We start from the raw sequence: 14873 nt of genomic DNA on the forward strand, positions 1-14873 counted from the left end.
TGTGGAAACCCACTTTTAAGAATAGAATATAACACATTCAAAATTTGAATGCTTCTTAAATTATTTAATTTTAATATTGATAAGTGAATGTAGTAAGATGTAATATGGTCATACTTTCATAAATCAAACAAAAATCGAATGCAATTATTTTGGATTCTCTGGAGTTTGTTGCTCAAAACAATTGCCATTAATTATAGAGTTGCAGTAGTTAAAGTATGGAAATACAAGTGTTTTCACAAGTAACAGTTTAATATGGAAGAATGGAACAGTAAAATATCCACAGTAAATGCATTTTCTCCAATAAGTGCGTAGCGAAAAACTTTTTACAAATGCCTGCTACATGCTCAGACTAGTCTATCATAGAGTTAATGGTAAGTCCCAAACTTCTAACACTACTGCAGATTATAGGTTTTGTTTTGGCAGAGTTAAGTAGTCCATGAATTTCTGTCCATTTTATTACTTGTTTAATGTCTTCATTGATGCCATCATCTATTACTTTCAATTTCTTGTCTTACACTGAGTTTTCCAATCAGGTATAGCACCCTCAGTATGGACACACTGCCGTCTACCAACAAGATAAGATCTCATCCAAGAAGTAACCGACTCAGAAATACCCATATGTTTTAATTTGGCTAATAATAGGTTATTGTCAACTGAATCAAAAGCCTTTTAATAATCGAACAAAACCAAATCAGTGCACTGTCTTTGATCCATGGCAAGCTGAATATCGTCAGTTATCTGCAACAGCGCAGTCTATGTACTGTGATAACAACGGAAGCCAGATTGATACATATTGAGGATATTGTAGGACAGTAGGAATTCACGTATTTGACAGTGCACTATCCTCTTTAGTCGTTTAGAGAGAGACCCTCCTCTTTAGTCCACTTATTGGTCTGTAGTCCTGTGGGAGTGAAGGGGAAAAGATATTGTTTAAAGGTCGGACAAGGGCTAACTTCCGTTTGTCGGAGAAAATACCAGACCTCAACCAAAGATTAATAAATGCAGGAATAATATTAAAGAGAATTTTTTTTCACCAGAATAATTGAAATATTATCAGCTCCTGTAGCATTTGATTGTATTCGGTGAACCGGTAATCAGTCCCTTAAGAAAAATTATTGGAAACAATATAAGTTCCAATATATGTACAGTTAGTTGCACCTTCATGACACTTGCAACTGGCAGAGTTTATGTTTGATCTGCGTGCTGCAATTTAGTGATGACTTATAGTTCATAATAATCTGGTATTACATTTAACTAATGATTACTCTCATGAAGTTTTATTGATTTTGATTTTAGCATTCAAAGCTGTTAATGGCAGTGTGATCCAGGCCTTGAGGATGTATCATTACTGTCATAGGAATGTAATGTTCAGTTGGAATAATAACATTATTGTGATAAACACTAATTATGTTGATTTCAATTTAAGGCAATTTGTTACACTTGTGTGTTGTGTACACTTTACTTAACATTTAATGTTATGAACAATTCAAGAGTTCTCACAAAATTGTTTCTTAATGTCTAGAAGACTTTTCCTTAAACCAAAATTGATAAAATGATTTAACATAGAAAAAACGTTCCTTTAATGCATTATTACACAGTGCCAAGTGTACCAAATTTTGCACAACTATATTTTGAATGGTTATTCATAAATAGTAACAGCTGATTTGTAATATTTTTATATATAAAACCTCAGCCATAAAATTAATTTATATTAATTTTTAAGCAATGACTTTCTAGGAAATTAAATTAAACACCTTATTTGCACTGATTTGTTTATGATGAGCAATCAAAATATTTATTTATAAATACAATACATATTCAACAACCAGTCATTTGACAAAATAAATTCCACAATTTACATGTTAAAATAACATATTTTTGACACATTTACAATCTGGAATAAACATAAAGAGATCACCAAACTCAAAAATGCACTGTCTTTGGTTGGGAATGGCAGGGATTAGTTGATATCTTCTTCTGACTGCTCCTCATTTGAAACCTTCCTAGAAACCCACACATTATTAGTTAACAAGGTAACTATTAAGGGAACAAATGTTTACCAACACTTAAAGTTAGTTTTCTATCTTACATTTATTTTTTACAAATACAGTAAAATAGTTTGTATTAAAAAATGTTAGTAGTTATTTGCGGGTTTATCTGCCATAATTCACAGAGGTTTTGTCTCATGAAGATATTTATTTTGATATTTTATTTGATCGGTGAATCCACTAAACATGTTTAAAAACAATCATCTCAGTACCGTAATTCCGGGTTACTTTGGCCCTGGGGTGTTACTTGGTCCCATAATGGAAAAAGAAACATAGCCTAGTCTGTAACAGTCCGATCGCATACGGTTCGAGTAGTAATAGGCGAATCCGCAAGGTCACAGCACTAGTCAAGGATGGCTACCTTCAAAATAGTTCATAAATTGGCCGCTAGGTTGAAACAGTTCTTATTGCATAACCTTGTCGAAGAGTCGTGTTTTGTGGTTGTCAAACTTTCATCAGTTACCGGGATTGTTTTAACATACTTTAGTTAAGGTAAGTGCTACAATTCAAAGCCAATATTATCCTAATAAACAATATATATCAGGTTTCTGGATTAACTTTTAAGATATTATGATGCTAGAATAGATAAAGAAAGTGTGTTGGTAACTGAAGAAAAACGGGTAACTTTGTCCCAGTAAAAAAAGTGGGCCAAAAGTAGCCCGTACTAATGATATAAAATTGACTAAACTGTTTGTAAATGGCGTTCTATCCATTTTTATAATGCTAATTATTTATTGTTTGAGTTACCAACACTATGTTATTTATTTCAGATACAAAAAGATGCCATCAAAGTACAAGAGGCAACCAGGGAGTAGAAAATATCATGAATTACACGGAAGCCAAACTTAACGACTGCTTAGAAGCTATTAGATCAGGACAAATGAGGTCAACGACAGGCTGAGTCACATTTCAAGATCTGGCCGAAGCACCATCAAAAATAAGCTGAAAAAACGGCACACCTCTTCACCTGGTCATCCAAATATCTTTAGTAAAGAAGAGGAACAAGCATTTGCAAGCCACGTAGATAAGCTTTCTGAATATGGCTTTCCCATGGATGAAGTTGATTTTACGTTTTGTTGTTAAAGCTTATCTCTGTAGGCAAGGAAAGGTTGTTAGACAATTTAAAGACAATTTACCTGGACGAGACTCGGGCTAAATCTTTCTTAGCAAGACACCCTTTATTAACAAAGCGGTTCGCTTCAAACATTAAAAGAGTACGGCCGCAGTGACTGAGGATTCAATAACTGAATTTATTGAGAATCTAGAACAAGTTTTGACAGATGATGAACCGGTACCACCCAGCAATATATATAATTACGATGAAACTAACATGACTGATGACCCTGGACGTAAGAAGATCATTTGTCGTAGGGGTTGTAAGTACCCCGAACGTGTTATGAACTCCACAAAATCAAGCACAACAACATAATGTTCTGTGCTAATGCTGCTGGAGAGCCAATACCACCTTATGTTATATACAAGGCTGAACATTTATGGAACACATGGACAGAAGGTGGCCCTGTTGGAGCTAGATACAACAGGACTCTCGACATGGATGGATTGACTTACCAACGTTTGAAGAATGGTTTACATCACACCTCCTTCCAGAATTAAAAGAAAAAAGAGGGGAAAAAGGTAGTAATAGGGGACAATTTAAGCTCTCATTTAAGCATCAATGTACTTCAACTATGTCAGGAGAATAACATATCTTTTGTTTGCTTACCACCAAATTCAAGCCACTTAACTCAGCCTCTAGATGTGGCATATTTCAGACCATTAAAAAATTAAATGGAAGCAAACAATGGAACAATGGAAACAAACCGAAAGTGGAAAAAATGTTGCATCTCTGCCTAAAGACTTATTTCCTAGGCTTTTAAAAAAGACATTGGATTCACTTGAGGAAAACACTTCAACAAACATAATATCTGGGTTTAGAAAGTCAGGAATTTATCCACTTAACAAAGATGAGATATTAAAAACGCCTCCCATCAAAAATTGCATCAGCTGACTTAGAACTTGTTGGAGAATCTTTTCTATCTCATCTAGAAAAGAAAAGGAGTGAAATTGTGACACCCCCGAAGCTCTATAAAAAAGAAACTAAATGTACCAGCTGGCCAAAGCATCACTGAACAAGACTTGATCCAACAACAAGAAGAAAAAATTCTAAAAGAAAAACCAAAACAAAAGAAAAAAAGAAATACAAAGAAGAATAAATGTGGGGATTTTTTGTCATCTGATGAAGAATGTGACACTTATAGTAATTGTTTCATCTGGGCACAGTGATTTGATATTTTAGTTCGGATGAGGAAGTGTATGTATCACAACCCACAAAGACTCGCAAACGAGAAAAGTGGTGAACTAATACCCCAATCCTCTGGCTTAGGCAGTAAAACTCACAACAGTTTCTGTTGTAGAAAATGAGCCAATGGAATCAACTTTACAAACAACTCTGGAAACTCACTCTGTAAAGGACGCTGTAGAAGAAGGAAAATTTGTAGTGGTTACCTGGAATGGAAAACAATTTCCAGGGACTCGTTATGGAGTGTACTAGACACTGGTGCTATTGTGGATTGTATGCAGCCTACACCAAGGTATTGGAAGTGGCCCAATGAAAAAGACTTGCTTTTCTATAAATGGTCTGACGTTGTACAACTGATTAATCCTCCAAAATTGCTGAAAAGAGGACTTTTTTCTGTAAATATGCCATAAATAACAGACTTACATTACATGATATACCATATACTTAATGTTACCTACTTATATTAAGACTGATATTGTTTTCACTTTCTTTTTCCTTTAATGTTTTTTAAAACCATTTTTTAAGTCAAGCTTAAGGCAATTTTTACTTTGCTTTTTGTAAAACATGTGAAAAGCTAGTGAAAAATAAAAATAAATAAAGTCTGATTATTTACAATGACATGAGAGAACTTTTTTTATCCAAACCAGGGTGTTACATTGCTCCAAACTATGATTTACAGTATTGTGAGATAGGGATATATGAAGTGGGACAAAGTTACCCTAACCAGTGTCTTACTTTGGCCCAAGATAAAAATAAATAAATTTAATAAATCAACTATAAAAAATGTATTTTTTAATATAACAATCTTTTAGAGAAGGTTTTGAACTATTAAAAAATTAGCCTTCAAACTTGAGTACTTGTCAATTGTTATGTTCCAGTACAATATCAAAACAGAAAATCTGGTAAAAGTGGGGCAAAGTAACCCAGTTTTTACGGTAGCTTAGGGAACACAGAAATGGGGCTTTCTGTGGTATTGGTATGAAATGTGATCAGTAAAATGCAATGCTGCTGGTATTAGTCCAGCTATCTTATCCTCCGAAAGAGTGTCAAATTTGTGAGCACCACTGCCCTTTGTATATATTTCCTGATGTATTAAAATCTTGTTTCTCCTTTTTTCTTTCTCATTACGTTCTATTGGTGTTGCTGGCAATGTATTGAAACAGATACAAAATAAATTATTAAAACAGAAATAAAATGAAAATAAATTTCATTTTTAATGTTTATTTGTTGGTTAGAATCAACAGTGTGTGTACATTACTTCAAACATTAAGCTTCAATAATGAATGACGGGAGACAGAAGTACTAGATGTGGTATCTAGTAAGGTGGTGCAGACGAATTAATTTATGGATTAATGCTCACAGGCTTAAACATTTTTAATGATTGGTTCGATTATTTATGGTACTAAAAAAATTTCTTCAGTAGACATTTTTACTGTATGATAGATGTTAGAATGGAATGACATTTCAACATTCGTATATAAAATATATCTATAATTTTCTTAAGTAAAATTATGTTAAGTACGTCATTCTCTGGTCATAAATTCACACCCTTTACTTTAGTCGGTTTTCTTTGGGGCTGTCTGCACTTTTGCCCAAATTCCCATAATTTTTTATGTAGTGATAAACTTTTATATTTTTCTCCTATATTCAGGGACATAAACTTTTTTATTTTTATACATTTTTATTTAATATTTAATATATAAATTAACCTTAAAAAGGTTCCTTAATTCAGGAAAGTACTGATATAAAGTGCAGTGGTAGCAGACAGGACTTGAACCTGCCCTATCTCTAACTCAGACCCAAAGTGTGACGCCATAGACCACTTGGCCATCGGCTTGCCTCGGTTAAGGAACTGACTAACTAGAACGATAAAACTACTTTAATATAGTGGCCAATAAATAATAAGATAAAGAAAGAAAGTTTTGCACTGGCAGAGATTGTGAGAAAAGTTTGCCGGAAGTGATGGGAGGAGAAATGCTAAGATGAGAGCTGAGAAAGCATGATGTGAATGGCAATCTATTACCTGTTGAGGTGTGTGCAGCGAAAGAGGTTCACTATGCCTGTGTAGAGACAGTTGACTGAATCTGGCTCTGACATGTCTGCCATCTCTATAACAATTACAGGCTTTCAATATATTGATAGAGCTTATATAATTTATACGACAGTCACAATATTTTATATGACATTTATACTGTTAGATTTGAAGAAATATTTGAATTGATATAATGATATGGCCTGTAAAATGAACTAATCAATACCAGTACACTAGGTCAATATAGTGAAGTGTCTGTAATTCCTTTAGTTTTCAATACTTGTATTTATATATTTGTATGGAGTGAGTGGTGTATTGAGAGTGATGTGCCCCCTCCCTCCGAACCATCTGAGAAAAATAATACAAATCCTCTAACTTTAGTAATAACCTAAATACTAAATCAAATCGTTGAATTCATCAATCACTCGAATATAAACTAAAATATTGTTTTCGGAGAGCATTTGACTCTTTGATTTGTCAGTAATCAAATAACTGACACAACAAAAGTGACAGTAACATTGTGAGAGTGAGTATTAGTTTGCCCGGTTGCCATTAAGAAGGCCGCAATATTAAGACAATTATTAAATTAACCAATTTTTCACAATTCCTGTAACCAGTGTTCTTTCATTTGATTTTTGCATTTGATTCCTCTTCATATAGATGTGCATTTGTTTTTCCATTCAACTCTGACTGGGACAAGACAGTTACACATTGGTTTCTCGTCGATCGTGGTGAGACGAGATGGTCCATGCATTGAATTGCAATATTTGTAAGGAATATTAGAATAGGTGTAATTTTTTAGTCTCGTACATTTCATTATCTGGTCAATGTCCCATTTTTGCTATAAACATACTATTATGATAGAGATTAGTGGAAATAAGATTAAACTGTAATTCAAAGCCTGGCACATTATTAAATTCAAGGAATTTGCATTGGATTAATATTACGATTTTTTGTTACAACTAGAACCTGATTTGAAGGCATTCCAGAGAAAACTGTCCTTAATTCCTTGAAGAACTCTTACATACACTTTAGGTTGTTGTTCCACAGATGAAGAGGAACTAAAAACTAAATGTAACCAATGGTCTATCTCTTTTCGTTTGTCTGTCTGTATGTTTTTAGCTATTAGTTTTTATTTCATAAACCAGATGAGATACAAAACTCACATTTAATACAATAGTTCATTTTGCAGCCTCAAATCAACGGAAAAATTTATATTATATTGTTATTTTACAATTAAAAATGGCAGATTGTTAACGTTTTTATAGCTGAGTCCAATAAAAACTAATAAAATTATCACACTTTTTAAAGGTTAATAAAAGTTGATAAATCTAATTATAAACATTTTGAAACCTAAAACATACAAATCGGCCAAGAAAGGTGTAATCGTTTGTCTGTTGTAATGCGCAAAAAATTTTTAATTGCTGACATGTTTATGGCATCATCAACCGAACATTGAATGTTGAATTCCATGAGTTAAATACTTTGGAGACCAATGGTCTTATAATTTAACTTCTCTATCGTCTTAAAACGGCTATAAGTACAATGTACTCTTAAAATTAGTTACTATAATGCGTTGAATATATGTGCTTAGTTACTTTAAAAAATTTTCTTTTAATGATATAAAGCAATTTCTTTTAACTGTGGGCTTAAAAAATCTCAGATTAGCAATTGAGGTTGATTGCGATCAATCTTATTCAAGAATAGAGATGGGTGATCGGAGCGAGCTGTTCGACACTATACAAAGTGTAATAAATTTTGTGTTGTAACAAATATAATATATCAATATAGAGCCCTGAGCTCTACCTGTGAGCTTGGGTGTCAGTATTCTTACAAATGTCTAACCAAAACAAGGACAAAACAGTCCAAAGATAATATTGATGATTTATCGGTTGATCCTTATTTAAATATAATATGTTACAATTTAACAATGTAAATCGTTATGTCTGTATGCCTCTCCAAATTTTCATTTCTCTCCGTTTATTTGACATGGTGAAATCCTCACTAAAATACATAGTTTTAATTTAATTTTGTTAACGAAAGGAGTCAAAATATAATTTTATTTTCCATGATAGCAAGTTTTGAATTATTACCAAGAATGTATTAAAACATATGATCGTTAGCCAAATAACATGAAACAGAATTAACTTGTATATTGACTAAACAATGCATAGGTAATTTAACCATCCATTTTAAATATTATGCCCAGTAAATCTACGTAATCGAATGTATTTCTGTGATTTTTTTTCTGTAAAAAAAATGGTATCATTATATTCTGTTTCAAGATTATTGCAGATGAGTGTTGAGATTTTATTGTAATTAGAATAAATACAGAGTACGCACCTAAGCAATTAAGATGTGAACAGGTTTCATCCATTTGCTTATATATAGTAATGGATGTTATTTTCTATTTCTAGTAACACCGAGTTTCAGTGAATTTCACTGGTTTCTCTGTGCCTGACATAAATGACAGTGAATTGTGCAGCGCTAGCTGAGCTTTAGCAAAGAGAGGCTGGAAAAATGTCATTTCTGTCTTTCTCTCGCAAGATATCTTGAAAACTAAATGATCAATAGACTTGAAATTTTGCATGAAGCTTTAGTTAAGGATGAGGGAAACTATATTTAGTGATAGTGCATGTCACTCCATAAGTTTTGGCTGAGATATACAGAGAAACATTTCACTCGTTAATTCGTAAATGTTGTATGAAATTACATCTGTACAAGAACAAGAATGCGTGCCCAACCATGAATTTTGGCTGATCGTAATTGTTGTGCCAATTGCTGTTTGACTGTATGCCCATCTATCTGCCCGAAGGACATCTCAAGAATGAAATGAGCTATGGATTTAAAATTAAATTTTGCATGCAACCTCAGCGAAGCCTGTTAACAGAGATAAAGTTGTAATACAAGTTGCCAATGATTTGTATTTGCAATATCGCATTTTATAGCAAGAAATATAAGTTTGGCGAACTTTCCTGAACAAGAAAACGTTCCAAATGTTACGTTCGAGTTTGGAAATGCTACAGACTGCTCGATTCCGATTTCGTTTGGTAACATGCAGCAGCATCGTTTCGGCGGAGACACTGGAGAGAGTGTCGCCAGCGCCTGGATTATTCATTATGAACGTGACCGTGGAACGGGTCTTAGTATTATTTTGTAACCTCTGTTAACTACTACGGTTCGAGTACGAATTTCGATACTTAGCCTACTATCCTGTCTTTTATCACTTGAGTCTTTTCGTTTTACGACTAAAAATTCTTATTTACTTCAACTTCGACAAACTTAAATACTTCATTAAAAACAATTATCCTGCAAACTATTAAATTTACAAGATAAATGAGATAAACTCCTCACGAAGATCTCTCAGTATTAACAACGTCAGAAGTTACACTGCTCGTCAAATTTTCCCGTAAGCGGTGTTTGAGAAGAGGGAGCAGTTGTGACGTGGCGTCGCCATCTGCGAGATATCAAAACGTTGGTATAACCTCGTAAATGGGAATTAGCTGTGTGGTTCAGGGGCCCATTTTCGTTCCCTTTAGGTTGAGCGATTTAATTTTTAGTTCTATGGTCAGGATGGTTCAGTACCACATTTTGCTGACCAAGCCCGTTGTACTTAATATGAGCTTTTACCATAGAGTAATAATCTACTTTGACTACAATAAAACATAAATTTCAGAAGAGCTATTTAAAGAACGAGAGTGAGAACCGCCTTATTCTCCTGCTTGTTATTTCTCACAGATAACCCTAAATTGTTTATTCCAGCTAGGAATAGTGAGTTTGTGATCTCATTCTCTCGTTATGATAGTTAGAGGACTAGCAATTAACACAAAATTTCATTAGTTTTTGGAATTTTGACGAAAAATGCGGAGCTGACAATCGAGTGCATTAAGTCGCAATCTGCTTCTAATTGGGTAGGATGAACCACGTGATACCCTTGACCGTTGATCAAAGCGGTGCAGGACGCATTAGTGTAGTAAGGCATTGGAGGGTGACTAATGCTGGTCGTGTTCTAGGAAGACTGATTGGTTGGTATTGCAATTGGAAGCTTCTTTTCACACTGATTCAATAAAACAATAGTAGATCTTCATTTGGTTTGTGTTTGTATATTAATGGATTCATATTATATTATACTTTTCATAACAATTTTAAATAAACCTAATTATTTATAATGTAGGAGTAAATCTTATTCTTATATATCTACGGATTGTGTAACATTGGTTTTATTGTTCATTTCACAGATGTTTACTAGGATTAGAGGATCTAGATCATACTTGTGGGTATACTAACGTCATGTTGGCTTTCATCAAAATATGAATTGCATTCTATTCATAGTTTTTAATATGCTTTGATCAGTCTAAATTATCAGTCTATGACAAAACACAACTGATTTAGGAGTATTCATCAATATCCGATATGCACTACATAGTTTCTCAGATCTATTTTAACAATGCTTCAATAATATTGTAAACTATTATACAAACATAGTCATGTTCTATGGAAGATGGCTGTAGTTTTGGCACATCACTGATAATACTAAACCTATTAGGCTTATTTGGGAACAGTACTCATAACTATCAAGCAGTCATGGCCACCTATTAAATATACTAATCCTTCGTGTGATTAAACCCCTTATTAGCGCACTTTTAGTTCTAACATATATGTTTTCAAAGAGTTTATAAGAGTTCAAACTATAGTATATGCACCTTCACTATAAACCAAGTTAGCAGGCATGTTATAAAATATACTATTAATACGTTTTAAACCTGTAAAGCCTGAGTCTGGGATTTGCATACAACTCAGGGGTAAATGAGCCTACTAAGAAATACGTGTTATAATCATAATAATAAAAACCCGTTTTTGTGAACATTGCAGAACTTAAATGATCTTAAATACTTCAAAATCAATTAATGTATGCAAGACAATTTTGAACACGTAGAAGCACCAAGCACCAAGTTTTATCCCTATATATTTTCCAGTTAGGAATTTTCACCATTATACAGTGCTTAATTATTTAATGCTTGTATGGCTAGGTTTAATACTTTCTGTTGTTTTCAGTCCAGACTCACCCATGTTCAAAGTTTTGATTTTTACCGTATCTGAAAAAAGTACAAGTTTGTGTATGTGAGTGGTGTTTTGCTTTGCAAAATAAAACTAATTTATTATGAGTACACATGAGCAAGGTGTTTTTTTACATTGCCAGCAACATAATACCGCTACAGTACGTTTTTAATGCAGTGTACAAAACCGTCTGCGTTGGAGGGATTCGTTTAGAGGGGGATTTTGTAACAGCCTAATTTGTCCCCTTGGGTAAAAACTGAAGTAGTATCTCAACAATCCTGTGTAAATAGTACTGGATAGAATTTTGCTTATAAGTAATGAATTTTTACTTTTTTCCCAATTTGGACAAGTGTGGAAGGTTAGAATGAGATAAAAAATATCAAAATAATTCGTTTAGGTTTAAATATCTGCAAAATATCAATGGTGGTTATGGTATATAAGATTGTAATTGCTACAAATTCAAAACTTAAAAGGAATTTCCCAAAATTGAAGTCTTTAGAGAGTTACAATTGCTACAAATAAGTTATAGGATATGACAATAACATGAGAATAGGTTTTATTTTAACTTTCTACGTAAGAATACAACATTAACTATAGAACGAGTAAGGTTGAGTGGTAGAAAGGACTTGATAATTTTAACTCCCCCTCCTTAATAGAGATATATTTCATTTCAACTTATTAACTAGTAGTAATTAATATCAATAATACTAAGGCTTCGGTTACTTATAGAGAGGACTGAATGATACGTGTAGGAAAGGTAAGCAAGAGCTCTATACCGAGTGTCACAAAAGTCCCAGCTCTCCCATTTTAATTTTTGAACAATTAACCACACGGACGAGTTTTTATTACTTGTCTGTGGTTGAGCATTTAAAAACTATTTGAACATGGGAATAAAATCACATGAGGACGCTTTAGATAATCTTTAGATGGATTTGTAAACTATCTCCACAAAAATGCTGTCTGGGGGTAACTCAAAATTGTTGAACCGGATTATGTTTGCGGTAATAATTAAAATTGAAGAGTTTGATTGGACAAAACCAAGAACATAAAAAGACAACTTTTGGACTGCTCAATCCAAAATGGATACCATTTGAACAAAGGTACATTTTTAACTTCAATTGGACGCTATATTGGACAGAGTTTATTTAGAGGCCTATAATTTTCACCAATCTTCATTTATTAAGAAATGAAGTGTAAGTCATATGATGGGTTACTTTAAAAACGGTCACCACTTCTCAAAAATGGGTGTTTGTAAAGACGTATTTAATGGGGTCAGTTTAAGGTTGACACGCCCTCTATCGTGTGACACCTCATTTTGAAGTTCTTGCTAAAGAAAAAAGACCAACATAGCGTTAAACCGAATTTATAATTTTGCTTTGATTTATACGTTATCCAGTTGGGGTAGAGAGGTTAGAAATAATCTTTCTTGGTACTGTTAATTTAGTCTCAATTTCAGGTATTGGTTGATGGGCCATTTCATTTAACATTAACTCTCCTCCCCACCAATTTCGTGGTGAGGGGCTAATTTTGTAAACCATTAAAATCGTCCTCAGATGACGCTATACTATATTTTCAAAGAAGATTTGAAAATTCTTAACATGTTAATAGTTATAGTGAGGGATTGGTATTTTTGGGTCACACGTTATAATTTGGGAAGCGAGCCAAATTGAATTATATAAAACACCACCTAGTTTATCGTAAAATTAGTAGATGAATTTTCTCTAATGAAATAGATCTTTAACTGGAATAGTAGTAGTGAGGGGTCGAAATGGGAGGGTAGGAAAACGGTAAATAATACTAAATAAGACATTTTTTATGTCATACCTTTTTTGTTTATCGCACTTAAAACCAATCGTTATACACGTAAAATATAGGTGTCAACGAATAAGAGAGAAAATATTACTTCAATAATTGGTAATGTGTGTGTCATGCTAGAAAATACTTGTGAAAAATTATCATTTGTATTTTTAACCCTTTTCTAACCTGCCATTTCGACCCCTATCAAAGTTAAAGCAACACCAGCAATATTTTTCTTAAGGAGGATTCCTCTATTGATTTCAGGCAAGACTAGATTGTATTCTCATAAAATAAAAGGAGCTCTCAGCTACTACTTATAGGGTTACTAATGTGAGAGAAACTGAGAATCTAATGTGGAAATGAGGAGAGTCAGGATATAGAGGATGTCTAACCAGACCAAGCGCCGCTCCGCTTGCCGTAGCGACTACCCATGAAGAAGCGGTCGCCCCGAGGCTCGACCTCTAGTCGCGGTTGCGGCACGTCCTGACCCGCACGCCCGTACCGACTGCCACTCCAGAACTTGCTCTGCCTCGCGTCTCGGTCTGCAACACCATACCACACAGTCAGCAACCTTTATTTCTATAAAACCACAATGTTTAAAAAAGAATTATAAAAACTAAAAAAATCGGACATCAATCAATTAAAATTTTGTCAGTATATTTAAGTTCTATTAAAAACGTATTCTGTTCTTAAATCATTTACAACAAAACATTTCTGGAACATATCGATATCAAAATTAATGTTAAAATAATAAAAATACAAATGTAACGGTGACAATTGTGAATATATCAATAACAAGTCCAAATGAAAACAGTAACAGTATATATAATACAAGACTATGCTAACATAATTTGTGAGAAATAAAATTCTGATTGTATATGTAACAATAAATAAAAAAAATGGTGGAAATGGGAACAATATTGTGAATAAAGGCCTCGGATTTGTGATTGTAGGCGATTAATACTCGTAAGTTCTTTTAGAGGGTAACTACAGCTGAAGAAATCTAGAGTGTAATTTCGATTTCTTCAAATCCTGAGCAGTGGGTTGTTCATGGCTGAGTTGAAACTGGTTTATACCACATGTCCTACTTGGGTTGGGTACTCTACTGATAATTAGAGCTCGATTTTCCACTTAGCAGTTCTAGTTTTAATACTCTAGATAAAAAAGGCATGAGCCAAATACCACTCGCCACAGGATTTATAAAATTCTATTTTATGCACCGTCAATGTTTCGCTCCTAGTTGTATTCTCAAAAAGGTATATGGAAGCTCTAGCCGACTACATCAACCGACCCAATCATTACCTTATATTGGTACCTCTTACTGAATTGCTTCAAGAGTGTGCTTGTATAAATCTACAAATAAATAAGTAAATAAAATGTATTAATTATCTATTTAACTGCTTAAGAAGTAACTGAAACCAAAATTAAGAATATATATTATTTACAGGCTATAAAGGAATTATAATTCTAATAAAAGTAAGAGACATTTATAAAATTAGTACCCAAGCGTGAGTTTGAGTTCGACTCACACTAAATTTTTCACAGCATCTTCTCAGTTTCCATTAATCCCTTACCCGGTAACCAGGACAGTTATGGTCATAAGTAAATTAATCATTGTTTATGGAGCCAGTTATGGTGT

At 33.5% G+C, this 14873-nt stretch overlaps 1 protein-coding gene across 3 annotated transcripts in view; it reads right to left on the minus strand.

The window, feature by feature from the left end:
• Positions 1-1764: 1764 nt before the first annotated feature.
• LOC124369079 (RYamide neuropeptides-like) overlaps positions 1765-14873 on the minus strand; it is a 142598-nt gene continuing 129489 nt past the window's right edge. For 2 of the 3 annotated variants that reach the window (XM_046826796.1, XM_046826797.1), the window contains 3 exons: positions 13627-13776; positions 6371-6455; positions 1765-2003 (listed from right to left, as the gene is read on the minus strand). In XM_046826796.1, coding sequence (XP_046682752.1) covers positions 1961-2003; positions 6371-6455; positions 13627-13776 — 278 coding nt within the window. In that variant the 3' untranslated portion in view covers positions 1765-1960. The remainder of the gene's footprint in view (positions 2004-6370; positions 6456-13626; positions 13777-14873) is intronic. The other variant, XM_046826798.1, reaches the window with a different exon arrangement.

This window comes from Homalodisca vitripennis, chromosome X (genome assembly GCF_021130785.1).
Source record: "Homalodisca vitripennis isolate AUS2020 chromosome X, UT_GWSS_2.1, whole genome shotgun sequence".
NCBI lineage: Eukaryota > Metazoa > Arthropoda > Insecta > Hemiptera > Cicadellidae > Homalodisca > Homalodisca vitripennis.